The 27,578-nt window shown below is 40.6% G+C and overlaps 1 protein-coding gene across 3 annotated transcripts in view; it reads right to left on the reverse strand.

The window, feature by feature from the left end:
* ATP8A2 (ATPase phospholipid transporting 8A2) overlaps window positions 1–27,578 on the reverse strand; it is a 663,533-nt gene that overhangs the window by 523,067 nt on the left and 112,888 nt on the right. For 2 of the 3 annotated variants that reach the window (XM_038388027.2, XM_043504314.1), the window contains exons 3-11: window positions 27,071–27,170; window positions 24,117–24,215; window positions 20,723–20,768; window positions 15,594–15,634; window positions 13,137–13,210; window positions 8,636–8,705; window positions 4,646–4,773; window positions 2,647–2,758; window positions 407–572 (exon numbers count right to left, since the gene is read on the reverse strand). In XM_038388027.2, the coding sequence (XP_038243955.1) occupies window positions 407–572; window positions 2,647–2,758; window positions 4,646–4,773; window positions 8,636–8,705; window positions 13,137–13,210; window positions 15,594–15,634; window positions 20,723–20,768; window positions 24,117–24,215; window positions 27,071–27,170 (836 nt within the window). Of the gene's footprint in view, window positions 1–406; window positions 573–2,646; window positions 2,759–4,645; window positions 4,774–8,635; window positions 8,706–13,136; window positions 13,211–15,593; window positions 15,635–20,722; window positions 20,769–24,116; window positions 24,216–27,070; window positions 27,171–27,578 lie in introns of those variants that run through there. The other variant, XM_038388029.2, reaches the window with a different exon arrangement.

The raw sequence follows: 27,578 nt of genomic DNA on the forward strand, positions 1-27,578 counted from the left end.
AAACAATTTTTCATAACTGAAATAAGGAGCCTTTCGGTCATCTCTGAGTGGCATTTTGTACTGCTGTATGCGGCACTTGGCATTTGACTCTCCTTCTTGTTGTCTCACATCCCCCTTTATTTTTGGACAGCTGCCTAGCAGCATTTTCAGATCTTGGGAAGGGGGAACATCTTGCATCCCTCAACAGCACATTCGCAGGCAAGCTGGGCTCCATAGTTACTGCAGTCTGTTTCTAGAATACATTGTCAAATAAAGTTAGCTGCTGGCTTTGATTTTTATTTATGGGCCTCTCTGTATTTATTTGGCAAAGATAAATGACCTGGCATGCTCTGTAGAATCCTCAAAATTTATAAGCTCTCACTGTTTTAACACATAGACAATAGGCCAACTGCAATCAAACTCTCACCATTTGAGCCAAGGTACCAGATGACTTCACCGTGTGTTCTGTTCCAGAGCAAGGCACCCACAGAACTCACAAGGGCCATGACCAGAAGGATGCAAAACAAAACCAGAATCTGCATGTTGGTCACCTTCTCCACATTTGATCTCTTCAAAGGGGCTTTGGTTGAATTCTGAACAAAAGCAGAAACAGCCTTGAGAATTGGTTTAAGTATGGCAATAACAATAGCAAATGGTGAGAAAAACTGCTAAATAATATTACAATAACTACAAAGGTGGGACTGTTCTCCTTAATTCTTTGGTGCATAGTTAATTTTCAGAATCTTAAAACTGTGGACTTAGCTATTTTGTTCTCAAACTCCATCCCCAACCAGTTAAATATTTTATTTATGCAAAGTCTATGACTAGGGCCCCTAGCCACTATGGTGGTATTATATACACAAACACAGACACACAGAGACTAACAGACTACTGTTGTGAGTCAGACATAGGGACCATGTACTTTGCTCAGTCTCTTCTGAGGGCTCAGCATACTCCCTCCCGCCAATTCATCCCACTCTGATGGCCAAGGCAGGTAAAGAACAAGGCCGTGTCCCTGCCTCTGAGGGTCTAGCTCAGGGGTGGGCAAACTTTTTGGCCTGAGGGCCACATCTGGGTATGGAAATTGTATGGCAAGCCATGAATGCTCACAAAATTGGGAGTTGGGGTACAGGAGGGGGTGAGGGCTCTGGCTGGGGTCGTGGGCTCTGGTGTGGGGCCAGAAATGAGGAGTTCAGGGTGTGGGAGGGTACTCCGGACTGGGACTGAGGGGTTTGGAGGGCAGGAGGGGGATCAAGACTGGCGCAGGGGGTTGGGGCGTGGGAGGGTATCAAGGGTGCAGGCTCCGGGTGGTGCTTATCTCAAACTGCAGAGGCGCGACCAGGCGGCTCTGCGCGCTGCCCTGTCCACAGGCGCTGCCCCTGCAGCTCCCATTGGCCGCGGTTCCCGGCCAATGGGAGCTGAGGGGGCAATGCTTAGGGTGGGGACAGCGTGTAGAGCCCCCTGGCTGCCCCTACGTGTAGGAGCTGGAGGGGGGAACATGCTGCTTCTTCTGGGAGCTGCGTAGAGTGGGGCAAGCCCCAGACCCTGCTCCCACCCCACTTCCCGGCAAGAGCTCGAGGGCCGGATTAAAACGCCTGGAGGGCTGGATACAGCCCCCGGGCCATAGTTTGCCCACCCCTGGTCTAGCTCTCAGGGGAACACTAGCAGAGAGCAGCCGTTACGTCCTCAAAAGAACGCAGGGATTGGAATTTTCTCTAGTTTCTGCACAGGGCTCTAAGAGGGAGAATGCTCCTTAAATCCTCCCCTCAGCTCTTGTGCACTGCAAGTTTTTAGACACAGTTCAACAGTAGCCAAGTATAATTGTCTTTTATAGCCTTAAAACTTAAACGAGCTGAACTAAAGTCTGGTGGAACCTGGCTGAATAGAACTACTTGCATGCATCAGGGCACATATTAATGCAGTTTTAACTGGATTTATTGTTCTAGAAGTAGATAATTTCTTCCTAGATTACAGCGCACAGAAGATTGCTTGTTCCAAAAAGTGAACAGGGGTATACTGCAGAGTCACAGTTGACATTACTTCTCCTTGTTACTATACTTCTCTGCGTGAGAGACAGGAAAAGCTTGCATTACCATGGTGCTCTGGAAAGGCTGCAATGGCACTTACTTTATAAATTTAGATTAAAAATAGTTAGTACTATATATCATGTACAAGGATACGAGTCTGTCACAGATTCCATGATTTTTGGTGACATCTGGAATTTAAGCCCCAGGCAATGGGACTTCGGCTGTCAGCTCTGTGCGGTGGGGCTCAGGCAATCACCCCTGCGCTGCGGGGTAAGCCCTGGGCAGAGGGGTTCAAGCTGTCACCCTCCACCCCACATTTGGGCAGTAGGTCTTAGGCTTCTATGAATGTTTATTGACTGTCCGTGACTTTTACTAAAAATAACTATGACAAAATCTTAACCTTAATCATGTATAAAATGTATGTTGTAAGCTCTTCCTGGCAGTTACTAAGTGCACATACTGCACCCAGCACTCTGGAGTCCCAATCTCACTCGAGGCTTCTGGATGCTATTGCATTACAAATATAATGACTGACACTTTATTTTGCATAATCAACTCATAAGGACAGGCAGAATACAGAAAGAGAGAATACCGAGTTCCATCAAAACACACATGAGATATTATTTCCAATCCATTTTACCTGCATGAGCTTTGTATCATGTCCTGTGTATACAACTATTCCCAGAACCCATTGGGTGTTTCTAAGCTGTGCACCTCTCAGCAAGATCTGGTCAGGCCCAATGGGAACCGGACTAGAAGTCAAGAACAAAGAAAAAAATAAGAACAGATATTTTAAATGACTCTGAAGATACTCTAATTCAAGAAAGGTATTTTTCATTATATGAACACATACTTCTTTTCTTGGTCACTCCCCTTTCACATCATTTACAAAACCCAGCACTTGGAAGGAAATGAATAGTCAGGGACCTCCAGTATAAATCTGCCACTGCCCATCCATAAATAAATACATTGAATTCACTCCTCGACTGTCTTCCAGTTTCTACACAGTGCAGCAAGGTGGGGGAGCTGCAAAGGAGCTGGCTACAGTTCCCAGTTTGTCATCCCGCATATTATAGAACAGCCTCAAGGCTGCCCTAAATAACACCCCAGCTAATGTGATTTCTATTGAGCAAACAGAGGGACATAAACAGCACTACACAATTGGCAAACTTTTCAAAAATGAGCCACTACAAAGACTTTTAATCTTAAAAAATACTTAGTCACTAAGTAACCAACATTTTCAGAAAGCAGCAGGATCCAGTGGACTGTCCGAGGGGAGTCAAGTGCTATTCTCAACTCTGCCACTAGCCTGCTGTGTTACCTGGGGCTAGTCACTTCATCTCTCTGCGCCTGAGGGCATCTACACTTGAAATGCTACAGCAGCCACAGCTGAATCGCTGCGCTTCAGTGTAGACACTATCTGTGCCGGTGGGAAGGGTTCTCCCATCACCGTAGGTAGCCCACCTCCTCGACAGGCGGGTAGCTCGGTCAACAGAAGAATTTTTCCATCAACCTAGCACTGTCTACACTGGGGCTTAGGTCAGCTTAATTACACTGGTCGTATTTTCTAGTGTAGACCAGGCCTTAGTTTCCCCACCTATAAAATGAGCATAATGACACTTCTTCTTTTTAAAGCACTTTAATTTCTATGGATTATAATACTTGAATTTATACATTGGAAGCATGAAACTTTTTCTTTTAAGAGTTACAAGAGGGAACTAAATTACCCTTAAAAAGGAACTGTGGCTGCAAGCTCAACTATGAAGGGGCTATCACTTCTCCCATAATAAACATTCATCATTTGCAAGGTGGGACTGGAACCCTGGCTAAATCCTCTGTAATCTGCACGGGTCGCACAGCGGCCTATTTAGCGCAGCGCATGCGCTCAGGGAACCAGGGAGCTGTCGCGGCTGGGGGAGGGCATCCCTCCCCCGGTCCCAACCTAGCCCTACCCCTGGCCTCAACTGTGGCACGGCCCAGATCTGCCATGGCCAGGGCGCCCCTACCCCAGCCCAAACCCGGGTAGCCCAGCCTGACCCCAAACCTGGATGGCCTGGCCCGAACCCAGCCGGCCCTCCCCAAACCCAGCCCCAGCCCGGACCTGCGGGGACCAGGGGAGGGGTGCCTATCTTGCAGCCCCAGCCCTGGAGCTGCCACTGCAGGGAGGGGTGCCTCTCCCCACCAGCCCAGGTGCTGTGGGGAGAGAGAGCTGGGGGAGTCCTCACACCCCTGCACCCCAACCTTCTGCCCCAGTCCTGAGCCCCCTCCCACACTTCAAACACCTCGACTCCACCCCACCACATTAATTTTGTTATGTGTCACACATCATCTCCATATTGGTGCACATAAAATTCATTCTGCACATGGGTGTGAAAAATTAGAGGGAACACTGAACCCTGGTCTTCTAGTTCCAGAACTCACAGACCTCTCTACCACTTAAGGTAAAGACTGTCCATTGAAGTCAATAGAGCTACACCATTTTACAGTAGCTGATGATCCGGCCCATGCACCAGTTAGCAGTCACCCATAGAAATATCTTTATGTTCTTTCTATTTTACCAGGGACGCCACAGTGCACAGATACACATAAGACATATTTCTTAACAGAAGACAACTGTAGTTTTTCAGTAACGTTGATACCTTTGGCCATCTAAGCGCAAGTTTCCAATGAAGTCATAGAGGTGCCGGTTCGGTCCTTCACATTCTATCTTCCCACACACTTTCATCAAGTCTTCTCTCGACTGCAGACTAGCAGTTTGAGTCAACCCCTGCAAGAGACCAAGCCAGAGGAGATGCTTGTCAATTCAACTTTTCTTGTTAGTTTAATTTTCCACATGTTGTTCTATAATGTATCCCAACAAGTGAGAGACAGAGGCATAGCTTAGTATATTGACTTAGTACTCGAGCTTCTTCTGCTGCTTATGGGATTCAGGGGGTCTGTAGCCCCACAGAAATTGCTGACTTAATAAGGACCAGATTTTGCCCTAGCTTGCATGGTCACTCTATGCAGTAAAGTGGCATAAGGCACCTCCTTACTAGCTTGAGCCAGCTGCCTCTACAACCATTCATTGCGCTGGACAGAAAACAGTCTTCACAGCACTGTTATGTTCCCCTACTCGGCGCAAATGGGCGGGAGGGAGTGGGAAGAAACAAGGAATGAGAGCAGCTTTGGTTCTGCCCTCCCACCATCCCTACATGGGTCAATGTAGCTTTTTGACACATGTATGCTAAGTCCCACTCTCCCCTCAAGGGCCGCTCCTGGGGCACTACAACCATGCTTGCCCTTGCTCAGGGTTGATTGCTAACTCACCACAGATTAATAGATTCCAAGGCCAGAAGGGATCATTGTTATCTAGTCTGCCCACCCAGTATAGCAAATGCCACAGAACTTCCCCAAAATAATTCCTAGAGCATCTTTCATGAAAACATCCAATCTTGATTTAAACTATGCTGAGTGTCAAACTGGTCCTCTCTTGCCCCAGGATCGAAGAACTGCATCCAGCTCCATTGCAGCTCTCCCATCCTATTGCATTCAGTGAAGACTGCGTATCGCAGCCAAGAATTTAACTCAATGTATTAACTTATTGGGAGGGCAGTGTAAGATTTATCATAGGTATCACTAGCCATACCCTAACATGCAATTTTCTGAAATTTAGAAACCACATGCCTGATTCTTCACTGCTTTTTGCCTAGTGTCATAAGTTACCCTTGAGTGAAGGGAGTGGAAAGTGAGTGTAAATCACTGCCATATACCCATTTTCCATCTTGTTTGCTCAAGTGAGACTCCACGTTGCAAGGCAGTTAGAGAATCAGGTCCACATTTTTTAAATGCAGTGACCCATATATAAACACAATCTGCAGAGGATTCTGCCCCAGACTACTGTCCTTGGTATCAGACCTGTAGATACAACCACAATTTCTCAAACAAAATTAAAATGCAGGCAAATATAAATGTATTCAAATATGAATTGTAAGTTACAATGGCATTAAGATGATGCATTTTGTACAAGATGGGTCATGTGAGGTGTCATTGGAAAAGTTATGATTTGCTAAATATGATTATCATATTTATATGCATATCATTTTTGTATCAGAAGTTATGAATATTGATTACATATCTGTATTTCTCATGTAAACACACCTGGGTGACACCCACTAGGCAAAATGCTTCCAGTCTAGATAGTCGGCTATGAAGGGCCTATTCAAGGTAATGGGTCATTAGGAAAACCATTAGGCTTTAGGAGAAGCTTATGCCCCATCTGGTGAGCATCCCTGAGAATGCTCCAAACAGCCTGTAAGTAATGGTTGCTATGACTCAGCAAGGTATGCAAGGGCATGTGACCAGGCTACATGACACAGAATTTCATCTTGGATATCAGTGTTTTTCCCTAAACTGAGTTTGGGACAAAGGGCTCCTGCCATATGCTAAAGCTATATAAGGCAGGGAGTGACATCATCTGTTGTTCTTCACTCTCCCACAACTGAAAACCTAAGAGAAGCTCCTAAGGAAAAGGAGTTGGAACTGGGGTGGGGATTCCAAGCTAGTACAACTTGTGCCTTGAGAATCTTCAAGCCTGCTTTTACCATCAATCAGGGTGAGAGATTTTTAATTCAAATCCTGTCCTTCTAGTATGTTAGGTTTAGTTTGAGTTTTTGTTTATTTACTAGGTAAGCTGCTTTGATCTGTTTGTTATCACTTAAAATCTATCTTTTGTAGTTAATAAACTTGTCTTTGCTTTATCTAAACCAGTGAGTTTGAATGAAGTGCTGCGAAATCTTAGCTCACAGGGCAAAGGCTGTTGCATTTCCTTTCCACATTGAGGGGGAGCCAAACTGGATAATAAATTCATACTGGTTGGGATTTTGAGCAGGGCAGGACGGTACAGCTCTGGGATCCTAGGCTGGGGAGCTGGTGGTTATTTTGGCTGCAGGCTCTCTATTGTTGGTTTATATAGTGGCCGGCCAGCCCCCATGTAACTGCAGCTGGGTGTGTCCCTGCCTGTGTGAATGCTGGTGGAAGTGTAGGACCAGTAGCGGGTCTGCAGCTTGTCACAGCAGCACAGGGTGAGAGAGAGCCCAGGTTGGTGAGTCAGAGGGCTCAGTGGTATCCCAGTTCCAGGTGGCACCCAGGGGAAACCCATCACACCCTGCATCTCTTATAAATGAAGAGCTGTGTCAACAAAACTGGGTCTCTACTTTGGGCAGCTAAATTCCAACTCTGACCACAAGTACAGTGTGTAATAATAAAATCACAGCATTTCAAATACACTTGTCATGGCTTATTGCACTTGAAACCCAGCACTTTCCTTCCTTTGATAGTTCCTTTAGTAAACCCTAAAGGTATCTTTGATTTGTTAAGCATCTGGCAGTGAAGTACACAGGTTTCTAAGTGCTGCTTTGATACTTTCAGGGGTATGCTGCAATCACATGAAATTGCTTCTTAATGTGCTCAATGCCCTGAGTCTCCTCGCACATTAGTTTTAGATTTGAGCAGCTGCAGTGTCTAAATAGAGTTACTCCCAATTGACACCGGGGTAAGTAAAAGAGAATCTAACTCCTCTTCTCTGATAACTTTACATTTCCCAAACATTTAAAATACAAACTTATTTTCTCACCTCTAAATATTCTCTTATATTTTACAGATATATTTGCATAAAATAAAATGTGTCCTTCTGGGTGAAGTTTACCATGGGCACAGCGTGACTGACGCCCCTTGGTACAGAACAACCACTGTATCCATGCTGCACAGGCTATGGAGAGGGCACTTAAGGGGACTCCACACACCAAAGATTCTGCATCAGCTCTGATAAACCACGGCAGGGGATGTTGGGGATGGGCAGGAGGAGGGTGGGAGCTTGGCCTCTCACTCTGTAATTACTGGGATCCCCTTAAGCAGGATGTGCATAAGAGTCTCAGTTAATTCTTTTTACTCACGCAAAAGTACCAATCTCTGCTCCATGCTGCTCCCCACCCAAAGACTGAGGTGCTCACACTTAGGAGTCGGAGAAAGCCTGGGTAAATACACAGGCCCTGATTCACCTTTACACCTCTCTGGCAGTGTAAAGAAGCCTGGAAGCGGATATGTCTAATTCACACTCTTTAAAGGTCTATTTACGCGGCCAGGGTTGTACAAAGCAGCCTCAGTGTAAATGAGAATCAGGCCCATACACTTTGCAACATGACCTAAAGGTCACCAAATGCAGGTCCTGTAAGATGGAGAGAGAGTAAATTCATGTTTAAAGCACTTACCAAGCATGTAATTACAGCAGCCCTGGGAAGAATACTGCTGTTATTAGAGTGGGGGAAAGTGAGGCAGAGAAGTTAAATATTTGTTTGAAGGCCACACTAGACATAAGTATCATAGCCAGGATCTTCCTGATGTCCATTCCCATGTTTAAATCCACTGGACCATGCCTCTCTTTAATTCAGTCTCTCAACAAATCTGTACCACAATTATTACCACCTCCATTCAATAGATGCAGAAACTGGCAATGAGAGCATAAGTAACTAGTCAAGAGTTATACAGCTGCATTTAGAATCCAGATCTCCTCACACCCAACTCCCTTTCCTAACTGCTAAACAGGACTTTCTAGTTAACATTATACACTAACAAAATAAATGTGATTTTACCTGTCGTATTTTAAGATTAGTCTCCCCATCAAGATTAGATGTTTCAATATAGCACATTGCCTGAGGTTCACTGCAGAAAGCACAGTAAAATTTTCATGATTAAACATTTTATAAAACAATTACATTGAAAGTACCCAATTATAACTATTCTCAATACATTATATGGCAAAAAGTTAAATTCTGACGGTGAATGACAGAGTGCAGTTTTTTAAAAATCCCTTTGAAAATTACTTCACTTAAAAATGACTTAAATGATTTCTTAAAAAAAACACTTCTATCTGAATCAATACAGATGCTATCCAGGAAAAACAAGCAGGTTTAACATAAGTACACATCACTTCTAGAAAACATTGAAGAATCTCTGCTTCAATTCTTCACATTATTTAATAACTCAGCTGTTTCACTTTTGACAAGTTCTCCTTCTAGAATTTTCTTCCCCAAATCTGTTGAGCAAGAATGCTGGAAAACCATAGCAACATTAAAACAGGGGAGATTTTCAAAATACTAAGGACAATTAGGCACCAGTTCCCTTTATACCATTGTACATTTTTTCCCCATAGAGCCAAATCTGGCTATAGGATGCTCATACAATGCACCAAAAAGCCATGGCTGTAAGGGTAGCAGAGGATGTTAATGTTCCACCTCCCTGATTCTAGTTCCCCCTAAACTTGCAGAGGCTACTCCGCAGGTGTCCTGTGGTTAGAGCCACAGAGAGGCATTCTGGAACCAGGGTTAGACTCAAGGGGTGCGGTCTATTAGAGTGTTTGTGCCCTTACACATCCCCACACAACCCTGTCTTACAGAAATTATTCCTCTTCCTGGCTGGAATAGGTTGTCCGAGGGTGGGAAAAAGCTAAGTATGGGTCAAATTCAGGTACACAATGATGATGCTTTCACAGAGTGCCTACTCTCAGGGCACACCTGAGGAGTATTAGAATCTCGCCCAGAGTTTGTACTCATTTATCATGTCCTATAGTTCATAAATTCATAGATTTCAAGACCTGAAGGGACCATTATGACCATCTGAACCCCTTTATAACACAAACCATAGAACTTCCCCAAAATAATTCCTAGAGCGTATCTTTTAAAAAGACATCCTCACTTATGTCTATGCATCACAATGAAGGAATTCACTTCCTACTTGGACCCAGATACGCATTTCATCTTCCAGTGTTTGCAGACTACTTTCTATACATTGAGATGCTGTTCTATACCTCCTGAAGCAATCAGATTTAAATTAACCCTTGTATTGCTGCCATTTTCCTGACTGCCAGACACCTGAATGCCAGACAGATGCAGGTATGCAGATCTAGCCATATACGCAGATATGTATGTGGTCTCCAGAGAAATAAATTTTCTTTCAGAAATCATACAGCAATGGGAGCTTGCACACAGGTTCCCAGCTTCCCACATATGGTCAAACTAACAGATCAAATCCAATGGACACTACAGACTCTAATACATAAACCACAATGGTTCACATTTTTGGTCATATTATGAACAGCAAATTCACTGTAATCTAGATGGTGAATCAGACGCAGCGCTTATATCACAGGCCAAGAAATTTTTACACTCAGTTCTTCATATCTATATATATATACCTGAAAATGCCTCTTATACCCAGTGCAAATGAGATCCAAATATGATCTTTAATTGCTTTTGGTCTTTTTTTCTGCCTTAAGAATTTCTGCTGTCCGTAAGATCCCTTGAATGTCATCTTTATGTGAATAATCAAAATAATAGACAATGACTCCTTAATTTATTTTAACAGTCAAAACAATATACCTGTACACACAATACCTTAATACAGCACATACCATATACAAATCAAACAATCCATCCTTGCAGAGCATGCAAAGCTTTCTGGTGAACTGAGGGCTATTATTATTATTATTACCATCTCAAAGAATTTATTATGTACATAACAAAGCGACCATGGTAAAAGCAAAACCACAATAGAAATGGCCAGTACTAAAAGCAAAGCATTTCATAAATTAAACAGCATACTCAGGGCCAAATTATGCCCTCAGTTACACCAGTGTAACCTCACTGACATCAGTGGGGTTACTGGGGTGGTACTGACAGAATAATTTGGCCTATGTAGCTTAAGAACTAAATCCCAGTGAAGCAGGTAAGTGGGAGAGAAAGTTTAAATATAAAATGTTGGGGGAGAAATCCCAAAATGGAATGAGTATCCCTCAAAACTGGAAATTACCATTCTGATTAGAGTGTGGTTGTATCCCGTACCTTCACTTACATTTGGGAGCCACCTGGCTAGCAATAAATAATCAATAATAATTTGGGGCTTTTATTTAAATAAATCTTATTTTTAAATTTTGACCTAAATCCTAGAACCAACTAGATATTTGAGGTACCTCAGTTTTTGGGTGCTCAACCTCAGTCATGATTAAAGGGACAATATTTTCCAGACTTACTGAGCACCCTCAGGACACCTTATGGAATTTCAATTGGGCACCCTAAAACTCCAGCACCCCAAATCTCTAGTCACTTTTGAAATTTTAAATCTTCATTTTTACCTGCTATCTATCTCCACCAGAGACACTGCTTCTCCTGGTGACACAAGAATGAGACAGAAAGTGAGGGCAAGGCAGGAAATGTAGGCCAATAGCTCAGAAAAGGCATTTCTCAGAAGGTTAGTCATCTGTTTCCCTCTCCAAGAGGGAATTTCAGGGCCTGGGGATCAGGGTGACCCATGGCCATTGCTAGTTAGAGAGAAGAAGAATACCCACAAGATCCCTTGTTTGATGTTTGGGTGGTGAAGAGAAGACCTGCAGTCTTAGGGTGTGTCTTCACTGCAAAGTTAACTCAAATTATAATTCAAATGTTGCTCCTAACTCAAGTGTGGTGGTGCTTTTTTAAACACAACTTGGCTGGTCCATCAGGGGGTACAGGCTAAAACTTCAGAGAGCGCAACTCAGCAGATGCTGGCATGCCCACTCTAGTGTGGCCACAGGCTATTCCACTCGAGTGCTGACAGTCCTCCAATGCCTTCTCATAATTCCCACCCAGGCACCCAGAGAGGACAGACAAGTTCTCTCATAATTCACTAAAAAAGAATTTACAGAGCAGCTCATCTAACTGCAGTGCAAAGACCCATGAGATATGCCCCCAGAAGTCCCAGGGCTTGTCTACACTTACTGTGCTGTGGCACTTAGTAAAGATGCTACCGGTACCAAAAGAAGAGCTTCTCCCATCAGCGTAGGTGCTCCACCTCCTGGAGAGGTGGTCGCTGTGTCAACAAGAGAAGCCCTCGAACTGTCTATACCAGGGGATAGGTTGGTATAACTAGGTTGCCCAAGGGTGTGGATAAGTTTGTAGTGTAGACTAAACTTTCATAGAATATCAGGATTGGAAGGGACCTCAGGAGGTCATCTAGTCCAACCCCCTGCTCAAAGCAAGACCAATCCCCAATTTTTGCCCCAGATCCCTAAATGGCCCCCTCAAGGATTGAACTCACAACCCTGGGTTTAGCAGGCCAATGCTCAGACCACTGAGCTATCCCTCCCCCTTATTTAGTGACACGCATGAATAAGTGAAGCACCAGAGCAGTGGACACAGCAGCTCAAATGTTATTCTGCAGTGTGACTGCTTTCTCTCAAGCGAGGCTAACTCAAGAGAAGTAACTTGAGCATACATAACTCGAGTTAATTGCAGTGGAAGAAGGCAGCACAAGTACCTGGGGGTGGGGCACTAAGCGTGGGGGGAACTTGCTGGAAGTTTTTCAGTTCAATTAATACAAGGAAACAAAACTAAAGTTCTTTTGATCACCTCCAAAAATCACTTAGCTGCAAAATCCGCTGAAAGCTTCTCTTCACTGTTAAAAAGGGTGTGTTTTATACCTCTGGGTGAGTAACATACAAGAGCAGTCCTGAGGTAAAAAACACAGTGAGGACAAGACACTTTAGTTCTATCATGAGCTGAACAGCTCTACACCCCCCTTGACCTCAGTGAATTTACCTCACGATAAAACTAATGTGTCAGGTCTTCACTGTGTTTTTACCTCAGGACAGCTCATGCTTCTGAGGTAAACAAATTGCCCCCCCCCCCTTTTTTTTTTTTTAGCAGTGAAGACCTTTTAGAAGTGAGAGACCTTTCAAAAATCACTGAGCAATTTGACTGCACTCAGCATTTGTCAAATCCCCAAATCCCCTCCCTACAAATCTGATAGAGCCAATTTCCCAAAATGCTACCGTGAGCTCAGTTTCAAGCACCACCAATTTGAACACCATCTTACCTGGCTGCTCTTGAGAAGTTATTCACAATGCAAATGAAATGAGAGAGTGACTGAAAAGGATCATTTCTTTCCCTGATAAGGCAAACATATCTTTTTGATGTAGAAATGTTGTTCTCCAGTTTACACAGTGACGAAGTGAGGGGACTGGCATATAAGATCTAAGTTTACACGGCCTAATGATGAAAATAATTTCTTTAAAACCTCAGTTCAGCAGAAGCATCATGTCACACACTCAGTATATCTGACCTGGAAGATACAATGATCATGTCTGCTGGAAGATGCTGCCCATTGGTGACCTTCACAATGTCTCCTACTGCCACCTATTGATACAGGGGCAGGAGTGCAGCAGCAGGGAAGAAGAAAAAATGAACACAGATTGTTCATCTGGATTATTAATGTGTTAACTATTCCCTTCACAAAGAGAGGAAGAGTTCTGTATTTTACAAAGAACATCTACAGTGATGCTTTGAATTCAGTCTGGTTATATACCATTGAGAAGATAAAAGTTCAATGTCAGGGCTCATTTCACACATTTAATGAAGGGAAACAGTGTCCACCACAGACGAAAAATATAAGTCATAACTTCAGAAGTAAATTTCAAGTTTTAGTTTTTCCTTACTTTAGATAAGGTGATTAAGCCCCTCCCTATTACTCCTACTGCCTGAACTAGCTTGTTTGTAGGCTGTGGCTCTTCTTGATAGCTGATAAGAGATGCTTTCCCAGGTGACATAAGTTTTCTTATCTTTGCTTTTGTCTCTACCTCATCTGTTTAACGTATCGTCTGTTTTACTCTTCCTCTGACCTCTACTCTTCCCTTTTCTTTCTTGGTTCCATGTTTTCTCACTACTCACCAGCTTGCTACTCTCCTCTTACCTGAACTCTTCTCACATTAGATGCTTTTCATCTTAAGCACTTGTAGCATTAAACATAAGCAGGTGCTCTAGTACGTATCAACACAAACTAGTGGTAGATGCTGTGAACACTACCAGCAACTGTGTTTCACTTCTCACATCTCACCTGATTAGATGTTCCGTGGCCTGTTCCTAGAGATGCTGAGCACCCACAACTCCCATTATCCTCAATGGGAGTTGAAGGTGCTCAACAGCTTTCATGCCTAGACACAATGGAATCATTTAAGGACCCACATGTCATCTGTCCTTGTTCATACAAATTATGAACTGCTGGATTGAGATTGAACATCAAGACATAATCCTAATGTCGGAATGGACCCTGAAAAGTCAAGCAGTTTCCAAAAGTAGATGGAAAGTTTGTTTGCTTTAAACAGTAAACTTCACTGGAGAAGACAAGCCTGACCCTATTCCCACTGAAGTAAAATTCCCATGGACCTCAATAGTAGCAAGATCGGGTCTAATAACTTCTAACAAATCAGATCTGATATTTTAGAAGGGTGATATACTAAACACAGCTGAGTAATTATGACAAAATAATGGATAAACTGGAATCCTCATGACTCAAAATGAAACACTTATAGTCAAGAATCTTTGTTTAAATGTGAAGACTGTAACACAATGTGAAAACATTCTATGTTCAGCTGTATGTGACATCTCTAATTCACAATCTGGTAGAAAAATTAAGATATAGTGGCACGTCTCAGTGTCAGCTTTACATTCCCTGGGATTCATTGGTTTCCATCAGAGCCTTACTGTTGTTTAAATATAATTTTATGGGTTTAATTTCCTGATTTGGGTTTCAAAGTCCTTCTCAGAAAGTTACAAGGGATGTACATTATTTATCACTTACCAGAATGAAGCTCAAAGAGCTATTTTGAACTTTCTGGTAAATATAGATTTATAATAAATTCTCTAAGCGTCACAGGCCTGACCTGAAAAATCTGTACTCACACGAGTAACCTCATTAAATACAATCAGAGTATTCACCTGGGGTTAAATTCACAATTGTGCAGAGGACAAGAACCAGGCTTATGCATCACTGAAGTCCCACTTAAGTCTTAAAAAAAAATTGAGTTTAAGTGGGATTTATGTGGCCATGCATAGACCTTGTGCTGGCTCTCTTCACAGGCGTTCATTATACCTGTACAGATTATCCTTGTGATTGAGGGATTGTAGAACCTGGTCTCAAAAAAATCTGAACTTCTTACAGGGAAAAGTTCTCATTGATTGGGCCCCAGAAACTACCAAAAGTTAAATAAGTATTTAAGTAAGGCCCAGATCCTTGAAGGTATTTAGACTCCTAACTTCCAAAGCCTAAATACTTCTGAAGATCTGGGCCTAAGACTTCAGAGAAAAAATTCCCATAGATCTGCAGAGAACATATAAAGTTGTTAAAAACAATATTAATATAGCTGTGCCATTGCAGTGAAACTAATTAACTTTTATTGGGATAAAAGCAATGTGCTACAAAGGAGCAAACAGCACAGGGTTCTAATCTCTATGGTAATATCAATAAGACGTAATTGTTATTATAAAAGTAACAAATGGACAACTGTTACTGGAAAAACAGATGAATGGGACACAATCTTGGAGCCCATATCTGACAGCTCTGCATTGCTACCACAGTGCAAAGCAGCCACTAAAAGCTGCCCTAAACAAGCAGCCAAGGATTCCCCTATCACAGGGGACTCATTAGACAGTGTAAATCCAGTGTCGTTGGCTCTGCGCTATCCTAGAATCATTCCATCAAAAGTAATTCTTTTCAAAACATTTTAAAAGTTGGGTTTTTTACCTCTTTCCACATAATGGTCCGCCACAATCCATTTCGTAAAACTGAAATAAAAATCATCAACTTTAATTAATTTGTATTTATTAGAATGCATTTCAAAAATCAAGATGACTTACACTATCCAAACAACTTGAAGCACAGGAAGCATATATGCCAAAGTCCAAATGAACTAATGGGCAGGGATACAATCCTAAATATTTTTTCAGAAGTTGGGATCAAATTTCATCCTCTGATGTGTGTGAGTGCACACATGAATAGGAGCCAGGCACACATGTCCCAGGGCAGAATCTGGCCCTCAGTACATACTATTTCTATGAAATCACCCCAACATTGTGACGTTGATTACACAGCCAGAAATACTGCTGGGAGTTGCATACATGTTACAGAGAGCAGTAGGTGGCCCACTATCATTCAATTTCCATTATTTTCAACTATAACATAGTCTTATCTCCCATTTGAGATATGAAAATGATCATTCCTGAAACACATTATGTTGCAGGGGAGGGGGATATTTGTTGTACATTACTGGGTAACGGCAAAGAAGTTAAAAATGACTTCATCACACCAAATGATTTATCTAGAATGTTTTCATTCATTCTTTTGTACTTCACTCATCCCAGAAAATGTATCTAGGAAGCCAACAAAAGAAGCAAGCTATTACCTCCATGGCAGGAGGGTGGAGGAGGTCCAGCTAAAAGGCAAACACTGTGTTCACAAGTTTAAAAAAAAATAATTAAAATTCATGTCACTTCTACCCCAAAACCAACCTCAATATAGCGCAATCTGATTTTCCTAAATTCATTTAGCTGAAAATCCCAGTTAACAAAAAGTCACTTCTGTCATTGGAGGTTACACTAGCTAAAGATCCTGCAGATCTCTACAGAGGTGGTGATTCAGTTTTAGAGAGTTTTAAGTTCCACAGGACTGAAACTTAACCCCTGTGCAACTACTAAAATCACACAGGACTAGGTAGCTTAGCTTCAGGCTTCCTTGCCAGGGGATTCCTAAGTTCTCAGTGCTGATGTTAAGTTCCTATAGAACTGAAGACCTCTGGTAGGCTTGAAGGTACTGACTATCTGAAGTCCCACTTTTATGTAACTTTTTGAGTGTCCTCTGAGATCTTAAAAAAAATAAATCAGGGTTCTATTGTGTTGATGAACAGACATCAATAGTGATGCAAAAGTGGTTATAAATAATTTTATTATAATTATATATAGGTTTAGGTTATTACATATTTGCCTTCATCTTTAATGAAGATAAGGCGATATTTCCATTAATTTCATACACATGATGAGTGAAGAATGATCATTCACATGCTTATTAAAAATTGATCTGGTTACTAACTAAAATGTTCAAGCAAATTAAAGAAATTCCTAGGAAAGCTGAGAATCCTCACCAAAAACGTCAAAGAGGATGACATCTGTTTAGGCATGAAACCATATTTGTTGCTTCTAAGTGTGTTTACACAGATTCTTTATCTCATGAAAACTTTCTTAGGATATTTATGTTTTAGAAAGAGACCTGATTGTGTAAAAGAACACAAGGATGTTCTTTATACAGGATATAATACCTTTCCAGGATACTGTACCCCTTTCAGTAGTCTAATTTGTCTTGCGTACCTCCAAGCTTCACCTCACTTAAAAACTATTTATTTATAAAATCAGACATAAAAATACAAAAGTGTCACAGCATACTATTACTGAAAAATTGCTTACTTTCTCATTTTTTAAAATAAATCAATTGGAATATAAACATTGTGCTTACATTTCAGTGTATAGTATATAGAGCTGTATAATCAGGTCATTGTCGGTACCCCCAGTTGAGAACCATTAGTCTATGATACCAAGGATGCTCTAAACTTAGTCATAGAAGTAGACTTCTTTACTCCTCCTCTTTGCAAAGAGATAAGCCTAAGTTTAAACCCATAAAAAGAATTCTGAAAATATTCTTATTGAAAAAACAGATTTCTTTTACAGCCACTTTGAAGTTTCATTATTCAAACTTTAAGGGTGGCAAAATTATGGTTTGGAAATATTTTTCAGATGATATCAATTACTTGTATCTAACTTTGGGTTTGTCTTAAAGGTTGTCCCTCAAATGTTTAAGATGGTATAAGCTTCCTTTAAGATGTTTATTTGCAAATATTTTCTATCTAAATGTAAATATTTCATATAACAACAGCCAGATACCATTATTATGTGAATAGTCAGATGTTTTATATACAAATATAGCAAGGTCTTTTTATGCTGTAACTGATTACTAACACAAGAAGCTATTTAAGTATAAAATTGTTATATTAATTGGGGAAATAATTAGTTATCTGATAATGAATCAGCAACTCCTTATTCAGAAATCCCCTCATGGGATTTTGTGCTGACAAAGTCAGCATTAACTCCTGCCAAATCCCTTTTCCATGACGTTGACCTCCCTGTGAAGTTTTGGAGGGAGGAGGATGCAGGTACAAGGAAGACACTTTCAGTTTGGCTGCTGCAGGGGGAAAGAGTTGGGAAAAGTACAGAGAAGCTGTCCAACATATTAATACCCTGAAATCCATTGGATTTCCCTGTAGATCCTGGAACATTCATTCTATTCAAGGAGGAGAACTCCTCCTAACCTATAGGGCAGCAAACCCACTCTCCCAAACAGGATTCTTGGATGTCTTTGTGAGTGTCAACTCTTGGAGTTTTTCATGTAACTTTTCTATTATTTTTATTTTTCCAAAAATTACTAACAATTTATCGTCTACAGAAACAAAAAAATGATAGGCCATATCTTAACTGCCTCTCTTAATGCTAATTCTGGTATGTGACCACCACTATTTTAGTCAGATGGGGTTATTACTGTGCCTTAGGGGACACCACAAGACAAGCATAATACTTATTTTATTAATTAATAAATTGATAATATCACTTAATCATTTATCAATTTTATAACTAAAGAAAGGAAAATAAAACAAAAACAGAGCACTACCTAGTAGTGAATAATGGTTACTTCAGTTATAATCTCTTCTGTGTGTCCTTCTATGCAGAGCTTTCAAGAGATTATACCTTAGAGGTGGTCAGTCTTCTCTAGGTAAAATAAGACCAAAGTACATTAATCCCAAAATAAATAGTAAATCCTGCTTCTGTGCATCTGGGGTGAAATCTTCACTGCAGAGTTAACTAGAGTGTAGATAACTCCTCTCAAATTAGCCTACATTGAGTGAGAGTAGTCATGTGGCAAAATAACTCGAACTACACAGTAATTGTATTAGCAACGCAGAATGATTGTGTTTGCAGCTGTCATAAATACAAAGGGAAGGGTAACCACCTTTCTGTATATAGTGCTATAAAATCCCTCCTGGCCAGAGGCAAAACCCTTTCACCTGTAAAGGGTTAAGAACCTAAATTAACCTCGCTGGCACCTGACCAAAATGACCAATGAGGAGACAAGGCACTTTCAAATCTGGAGGGGGGAGAACAAAGGGTTCGTCTGTGTGATGCTTTTGCCGGGAACAGATCAGGAATGCAGCCTTACAACTGTTAGTTAGTAAGTAATCTAGCTAGAAATGCGTTAGATTTCCTTTTGTTTAATGGCTGGTAAAATAAGCTTTGCTGGATGGAATGTATATTCCTGTTTGTGTCTTTTTGTAACTTAAGGTTTTGCCTAGAGGGATTCTCTATGTTTTGAATCTGATTACCCTGTAAGGTATTTACCATCCTGATTTTACAGAGGTGATTCTTTTACCTTTTCTTTAATAAAAATTCTTCTTTTAAGAACCTTTAAGAACAAAGAACTTTCATTGTTCTTAAGATCCAAGGGTTTGGGTCTGTGTTCACCTGTACAAATTGATGAGGATTTTTAATCAAGCCTTCCCCAGGAAAGGAGGTGTAGGGCTTGGGGGGGATATTCAGAGTGGGGAAGGAACCTTGACAGCAGCTGACAATTTTTGCTCACTCTTGTTGTAGCCTATGCCCCTTGACTGGTAAAAACACCACCACTCTCGAGTTAAGGGTTTGTGTGTATGGATGGGAGTTGAGTTAGGGGCAACACTTGAATTATAAGTCAAATTAACTTTGCAGTGAAGGCAAGCCCTGAGATTCCTCTTCCCCAGTATTTTCGGACTTACTATGACAGGATTCTCTCTAATCACATCTTTGCTGCCCCATATGGATGTAGGGATGATATTTCCCTATATTTCCAAAGACTACATTAACCAATACATGCTCATGAACTAAATGCTCTAGAGAGCCACAGAGAAGTTTCAATGAGAGAAGACTATTCGGTATTTGAAAGCCATAGCAAGGAATGCCCTACGTCAAAATGTTGTTGTAAAGAACCAAAAGCCAAAATCTGCCTTTGGATTCACACAAGAAAGTCCCCTCAAAATGAGTGGGCTGTACGTTCAAGTATATTGGAGAATATTTCGGTCTGACAGAATGTCAAAAGTACAGAATAATAGCAGACTATATCTGGTTTGGGTAATACATTGCTTAGAGATCAAAACCCCAATGTGCAACCAACCAGCAGTTATTATACTAAACTGCACTTAGGTCATGCAAATACCTGCAAAGAACACACACTAGTAGATCTTCAAAATTTTAGCAAATTTGCTCTCCAACGTGTTTTTTTGGAGGCTAAGCTATTTTTTTTAAAGAGTAATGAAACTATACCTTAACATACAGTGATTTCACTTAAAACATTTCTTCTATTTGAAAGATTCTAAGTGCAACCAAAATACTGCTCATATTTTTTCATTTTAATATAAGTTATGGATGAACTGATATAGCAACAGTAAGGCTTGCATTAACAAATAGCAATGCCTCCAGGCAGTTATTCAGTAAGACTGATGTCCTAAGGTTCAAGAAAAACAGAGGTCTCTATATCCCAGGACATCACACCCCTTATTCCACCAAGTTCTTCATATCATCATTCATAATGAGACAAAAAACTAATGATGACTAATTATTAGCACCTAGCATTCAAACAGTCATTCATGTACATCTTCCTCTAGTTCTTTAGAATTTACAGAATCACAAGATAATACATGATTAGTTTTAAAATAATGATTCATCTTCACAATACATTTGCATCTGGCCATTCCTACTGCATAAAAAATAGTTTTAAAAAATGAAACTACATTAGGATCTTACCTATTGTTTTCTTTTTGTTTACTGTACTGTCTGCCTTATGTCGTTTCTGTCATGAAACAAACAAAAAACAACAACACTTAATTACACTCAGGAAGATTCCACATTAGTAACCCATGTGCTGAATAAACAAGGCAAAAACAGGAGGAGTAAATGACAAGGCAGAAATCTCTCTTTTGTCAATTAAATTGGATAATCTATGCTGTTTTATGCACCTTTTTGCTTAGAATTACAAAAGACCGATATTGACTTTTTGCATCTAAATTAGGAGGTGGTATTCACTAGCCGAATAACAGGTAACAAGGCAAGTTAAAAGCTGCCCCCCAAAAAATGCAATGAGAACAAGTGAATAATTCTACATGATAGGAGTTAGAGTGTGTTGCCTACACATATTCTATGTGTAATTTGTCCTAGCATTATGTATTCAAAGCTTCTAAATATACAGTAAAAAAACCCTGATATAATTAATTCAAGAGCTGACCGGAGACAGACCTTTTGACTATAACCCTACTTTCCTGGAACCCTGTAATCCTTTTTTTACAAAATAGACTGCTCACCTCAGCAGGAATTTTTCTCCCCCCCATTTGTATTTGTTACTATTTCATCTTCACTTGCCAAGTGTCAGAATTTGTCTGAAAGGCTTTCTCTTAAATTACCTTATAATCTTAGGGTGCTGAGTATACTTATACCTAACTAAGAAAGCAAATGAGGGTGCCTTTCTAGGTAGGGAGTGTGGATGAGAATGCTAGGAAATAATATTTTGAGAAAGGATGGGAGAAAATCCTCTCGCCTCTATTTTTAATTTTTTCCATATCCCTTCCCTGTTTATCATATGTCTGGAATGGAAACTTTTCCTAACTTAGCTCACTTAGCTGCAGGACCTCAATTTGAGTCAGCAGCTTTGAATGTCAATTAAAATAGTTGGTATTGTTTTGTCTAAGCCTGTTGGATGTAAGAATATACAGCCTGGGAAGTAAGAGCACCTATTAAATGACCAGAATGAGATGCACAGCTTTTGTTAGGTCTTCAATTCTTTTTACCACCCTGGATCATTGTCACAAGGTAGCTGGTCCCTGCAGATAGACTGAGCCCAGCTCCCCCTGGACTGGAGCAGATGAGCCCAATCCAGCTAATTAAAGGAGATTGGCCTATACCTGGGCCTATAAAGGTCTACTAGTAGGCAGCTAGATGAAGGAAGGACTGAGACAGCTGAGCCCTGGGGAGCAAAGTCATGCTGGAGCGGAGCTAACTCTTGTGGTGGGCCCCTGAAGCAAGGGGGCCAGGGGCTGAAGGAACCAACCTGTTGGCTGGGCTTCAATGGGTCCATCTACGCAGCAAAAAAAACCCCGCGGCTAGCCCATACTAACCGACTCGGGCTCGCAGGAGTCAGGCTGTAGAGCTGTTTCATTGCTATGTAGATGCCCAAGCCCATGCTCTAGGACCCTGTGGGGTGGGAGGGTCCCATTGTTCAGGCGCCAGACAGCCCAGAAGTCAACCCAGCCATGGGTTTTTCTTTGCTGTGTAGGCATTCCCAGAAGGGGAGCGGAGCTGTTGGAGGAGGAAACTGCCAGAAATAGGAGTGCCAGAGACCCCTGGGACAGGTGACCAGGTATTGATTTAAGATGGTGTTCTGTTTGTTTGGTAACTTTTGTTATAATAGAATTATAAACCTCCTTGACAGAGACTGGGCGTAGCAGCACATGCTTGGAGCTGGGGAGAAACAGCAGCCCCTGGTGACAGACGTCCTTTACATTGTCTTCCAATCTGTTTGTCAGGAAAGGTCTCTTGGCTACTGAGTTTACCTACGTTTCAAAGTCAAAGGACTAAATTATTCTGGCTTACTACAAAAGAAAGTCAGTTCTGATTAGGGTGTCTTTTTATTTGTCAGATGAAATCCTAATCAGGGTGTCTGATTAGGATGTCTTTTTATTTGTCAGATGAAAAGGGTATGTTGCTTTCAGTTTTCCTTTCTTTTTGGCAGAGATTTATTGCTAAATAAAATGCTGTTTTCCGAAGACGAATCTAAATTCCACTGAGGGGCCAAAGGTTCTGTTCAGAGAAAAATCCAAAATGTGTATGTGTATCCAAAATATATCCAAACATTGGAAGGTTCCCTAGCGATCTCTCTGTCATGTGTCAATGGCCCTCAATATCTTCCTTCTGATATTCATCCACCAGTGACACTATTGCTCAACAAATTGGGCATTTTAATTTCTTTGATAATAAAATGTACAACTATACCTTCTCCTTTCTTAAAGAAAGGGCATAATTAAAGGCTCTAGCATTGTGTATTTTAGAGACCAGACCTAAGATACTGTTCAGGATGGCAAAATCTAACTTTTGACTACTTAAAGAGAACATTCAAGACCTGAGTTGAGAGGAAAAGAAAACAAACAGCTTTTTTTTTTTTTTTGCTGACATATGTAATTAAAGAGTCAATTTGTTGGCCACAAATAAGCGATTTTGTTTCTACTCAGAGAAGCCTTTGGGCCAAATTTTACAAAGCAGCGCCTAAACTTGCACAAATAGAACAGCACATATTTCTTTTTACACATGTAATTTTAGGCAGTGATTTTTTGCACCCTGATCCTGCTGGATACAAATGTGCAAACTGGATTACTAGATAGCTATTGCTCTACTTGTGCAAGAAACATGGAGCTTTGGAGTGTGCAAAACGAAACACTGCAAGCTAAAATTTGGGCATGCAAATTCACATTCTCTGGGGAAGCCAATCTGAAAGTTTGCTCCTTTATGTGCAATTATTGTGCTACACGTATTAGAACGTGAAAAGAGATGAGATTTAGTGAGTGTGATTATTCTTACAAGTACAGAAAGATATTTATATTTCTCACACTTCCAATTAAAAATATATGTATAGCCTCTTCAAAATTTGCTTTTCTCAATATGTTTTAAACTTAGGAATTCTCTTGATAAAATAAATTCAAATATTTTTATTGCTATACTATGAGGCAGATTCTCCGCTGATATAAGATATAAGGTGCAGCTCCATTTGTTTTAATATTATGTTTTTGTTACCCCGTTCAAAGTTCATCAGCATTTCCTATTGTACATAAGCTTTCACTTCAACCCACCAGCCCAGATCCATTCAATTATTCAAAACAGACAGCACACCTAGTAAGACATACATATGTTTAATAAAGTAATATTAAATAATGATAATGAGCCAACTCCTGAGGTTCTGTCTCAGGCAAACTCCTCTTAAAGTCAATGGACTATTTACCTGACTAAGGGCTGAGTAACAACTAAGCAAAGATCTCACGATTTGATCCAACAACAACGATTACTGTGTCACTCTTAAAGATGTATTTACTAAAACTGTATGTGCTTCATTGGTAGGAAGCCTACCTGTTTCCCAAATTAAATAAATTATACTCACGTAGTCTTCTATAATCTCTTTGATGCCAGCAACGGTTAGAATAAATAGCAATGGCACCAAGGTGGTATATCTTCCTGTTGGAGAGACATCTGGAATTTGCTGTAAAGGAAGAAAAAAATAAAACTGTTTTATGCAGCAAATCTATGATTTATATCAGGTAAAGTTTAGTATTTTATGAATATATCAAGTGAGAAGTGAAACTAGAGCAGCAGCAATAAGGGATGGAACCTTAACCCTCTCAGCTACACTCTGCAAACTATCCCACATATACTGGAACTTATTCTGACACAATAAACTTTTGGACGATTCAAATAGATCCATTTTCAAACCAATTAAAAACAACATGTCAGAAAAATGTTTCCTTCTTCCCCTCCCACCCAAGTGTACAAGTTTCTCCTAAAAATGTATTGGTCAGAGGTGCAAGATAGATCATAGTCAGTCCTGTATCACCAAGATATTTAAGATTCAGGACCAGAAAGGGAAGCTTTATAAACAGTGGAAAGTGGAGATTCCCATCTTCTCAATGGTTTATAAGCACTTGCTTACTGCTCTGAAAGGCCCTGAGATACCAGACCTTTACATCATAACATTATTTCACAAAGGAAAGCTATCATAGGCCATTTTAGAATTTCTACAACTATATTACTTACACATTTCTCTCTCCCTCCGAGGCCTAGACAGTTGAACTCATTTAGATGGTGTAAATTAGCAAACCTTCATTTTCTTTATTTACACCAGATGAGTATCTGGCCCATAGTAACTAAGACAACCTGGCTTTACATGCACATGTATGCAAAAAAAGAAACTTTTTTAGTATCTTCGGTTAGTTTAATAGTGATTTACGGTGAAATTAAAAACAAGACTTCTTATAAAATTGGAATTTACTTTGCAAACAGCTTTCAAAATCTCCAACTACCCTTTAATTTCCTGTTTAAAGTTATGTACTTCACACTGTGATAATGGTGACTACTTTATCTTCATCCAAGAATATTAAAGGAATTGGCACATGAAACTGCAAGCCCATTAGCAACGATTTTTAATGAATCTGTAAACTCAGGGGTTGTACCGTATGATTGAAGAATTGCTAACATAGTTCCTATTTTTAAGGAAGGAAATAAAGTGATCCGGGTAACTACAGGCCTGTTAGTTTGACATCTGTAGTATGCAAGGTCTTGGAAAAAAATTTGAAGGAGAAAGTAGTTAAGGACATTGAGGTCAATGGTAAATGGGACAAAATACAACATGGTTTTACAAAAGGTAGATTGTGCCAAACCAACCTGATCTCCTTCTTTGAGAAAGTAACAGATATTTTAGACAAAGGAAACACAGTAGATCTAACTTACCTAGATTTCAGTAAGGTGTTTGATATGGTGCCACATGGGGAATTATTAGTTAAATTGGAAAAGATGGGGATCAATATGAAAATTGAAAGGTGGATAAGGAATTGGTTAACAGGGAGACTACAGCAGGTCCTGCTGAAAGGTGAACTGTCAGGCTGGAGGGAGGTTACCAGTAGAATTCCTCAGGGATCGGTTTTGGGACCAATCTTATTTAATCTTTTTATTACTGACCTTGGCACAAAAAGTGGGAGCGTGCTAATAAAGTTTGCAGATGATACAAAGCTGGGAGGTACCGCCAATTTAGAGAAGGACCGGAAATCATACAGGAAGATTTGGATGACCTTGTAAACTGGAATAATAGTAATAGGATGAAATTTAATAGTGAGAAGTGTAAGGTTATGCATTTAGGGATTAATAACAAGAATTTTAGTTATAAGCTGGGGACGCATCAATTAGAAGTAACGGAGGAGGAGAAGGACCTTGGAGTATTGGTTGATCGTAGGATGACTATGAGCTGCCAACGTGATATGGCCGTGAAAAAAGCTAATGCAGTCTTGGGATGCATCAGGCGAGGTATTTCCAGTAGAAATAAGGAGGTGTTAGTACCGTTATACAAGGCACTGGTGAGACCTCACCTGGAATACTGTGTGCAGTTCTGGTCTCCCATGGTTAAGAAGGATGAATTCAAACTGGAACAGGTACAGAGAAGGGCTACTAGGATGATCCAAGGAATGGAAAACCTGTCTTATGAAAGGAGACTCAAGGAGCTTGGCTTGTTTAGACTAACTAAAAGAAGGCTGAGGGGAGATATGATTGCTCTTTATAAATATATCAGAGGGATAAATACCGGAGAGGGAGAGAAATATTTAAGCTCAGTACCAATGTGGACACAAGAAGAAACGGATATAAACTGGCCACCAGGAAGTTTAGACTTGAAATTAGATGAAGGTTTCTAACCATCAGAGGAGAGAAGTTTTGGAATAGCCTTCCAAGGGAAGCAGTGGGGGCAAAAGACCTATCGGGCTTTAAGATTAAACTCGATAGGTTTATGGAGGAGATGATATGATGGGATAACATGATTTTGGCAATTAATTGGTCTTTAAATATTCATGGTAAATAGGCCCAATGGCCTGTGATGGGATGTTAGATGGGGTGGAATCTGAGTTACTATAGAAAATTCTTTCCTGGGTATCTGGCTGGTGAATCATGCCCATATGCTCAGGGTTTAGCTGATTGCCATATTTGGGGTTGGAAAGGAATTTCCCCCAGGGCAGATTGGAAGAGGTCCTGGAGGTTTTTCGCCTTCCTCTGTAGCATGGGGCACGGGTCACTTGCTGGAGGATTCTCTGCTCCTTGAAGTCTTTAAACCACGATTTGAGGACTTCAATAGCTCAGACATAGGTGAGAGGTTTTTCACAGGAGTGAGTGGGTGAGATTCTGTGGCCTGCGTTGTGCAGGAGGTCGGACTAGATGATCATAATGGTCCCTTCTGACCTTAGTATCTATGAATCTATGAATTATTCTATTGAGGTACACTTGATTTTTTTTCTTTTAGTTTCTTTGTAATTACATTGGAATTTCTTTTGAATCAAAGGTAAAAAAATAAAACCATACCTGCAGTAAGGCAATGAAGAGGAAGAAAGCATTAGCAGCTTTTCTAATCTGCTCATAGAGGAATCGAGGTAGAAATGTCACCACACTGTACTTAGCTGTACTGTAGGTTCAAAAAACAAAACAAACAACAACAAAAACTTGGTTAAAGTACAGTACTGTAACCAAAAAAAACCACCAAAACCTGAAGAAAAATGATAGTGCCCCAAGAGCTAGCAATGATTTCATTGTTCAAAGTTAATATAGGAAGCTGTGGGTAAACATTAAGGAGATGTATAATGTATAGAAATATAATGTAGTTCTCCCTTTTGAGGGAGTGTGTATTGGACCCTGAAGGCTCGCAGAAAGACAGGAACTCTGATCATTACAACAAATATCACCTGATGGTACAGTCAGAAGACAAAAATTGTCTATTTAAAATATCTGTCCAAACTCCAATACTATGGACAGTTCTCTCTAACACTTACATTTGTACTTCATTAGGAACCGAGTTCAGAAAACCACTTAAGCA

Source organism: Dermochelys coriacea, chromosome 1 (genome assembly GCF_009764565.3).
Source record: "Dermochelys coriacea isolate rDerCor1 chromosome 1, rDerCor1.pri.v4, whole genome shotgun sequence".
Lineage (NCBI taxonomy): Eukaryota > Metazoa > Chordata > Testudines > Dermochelyidae > Dermochelys > Dermochelys coriacea.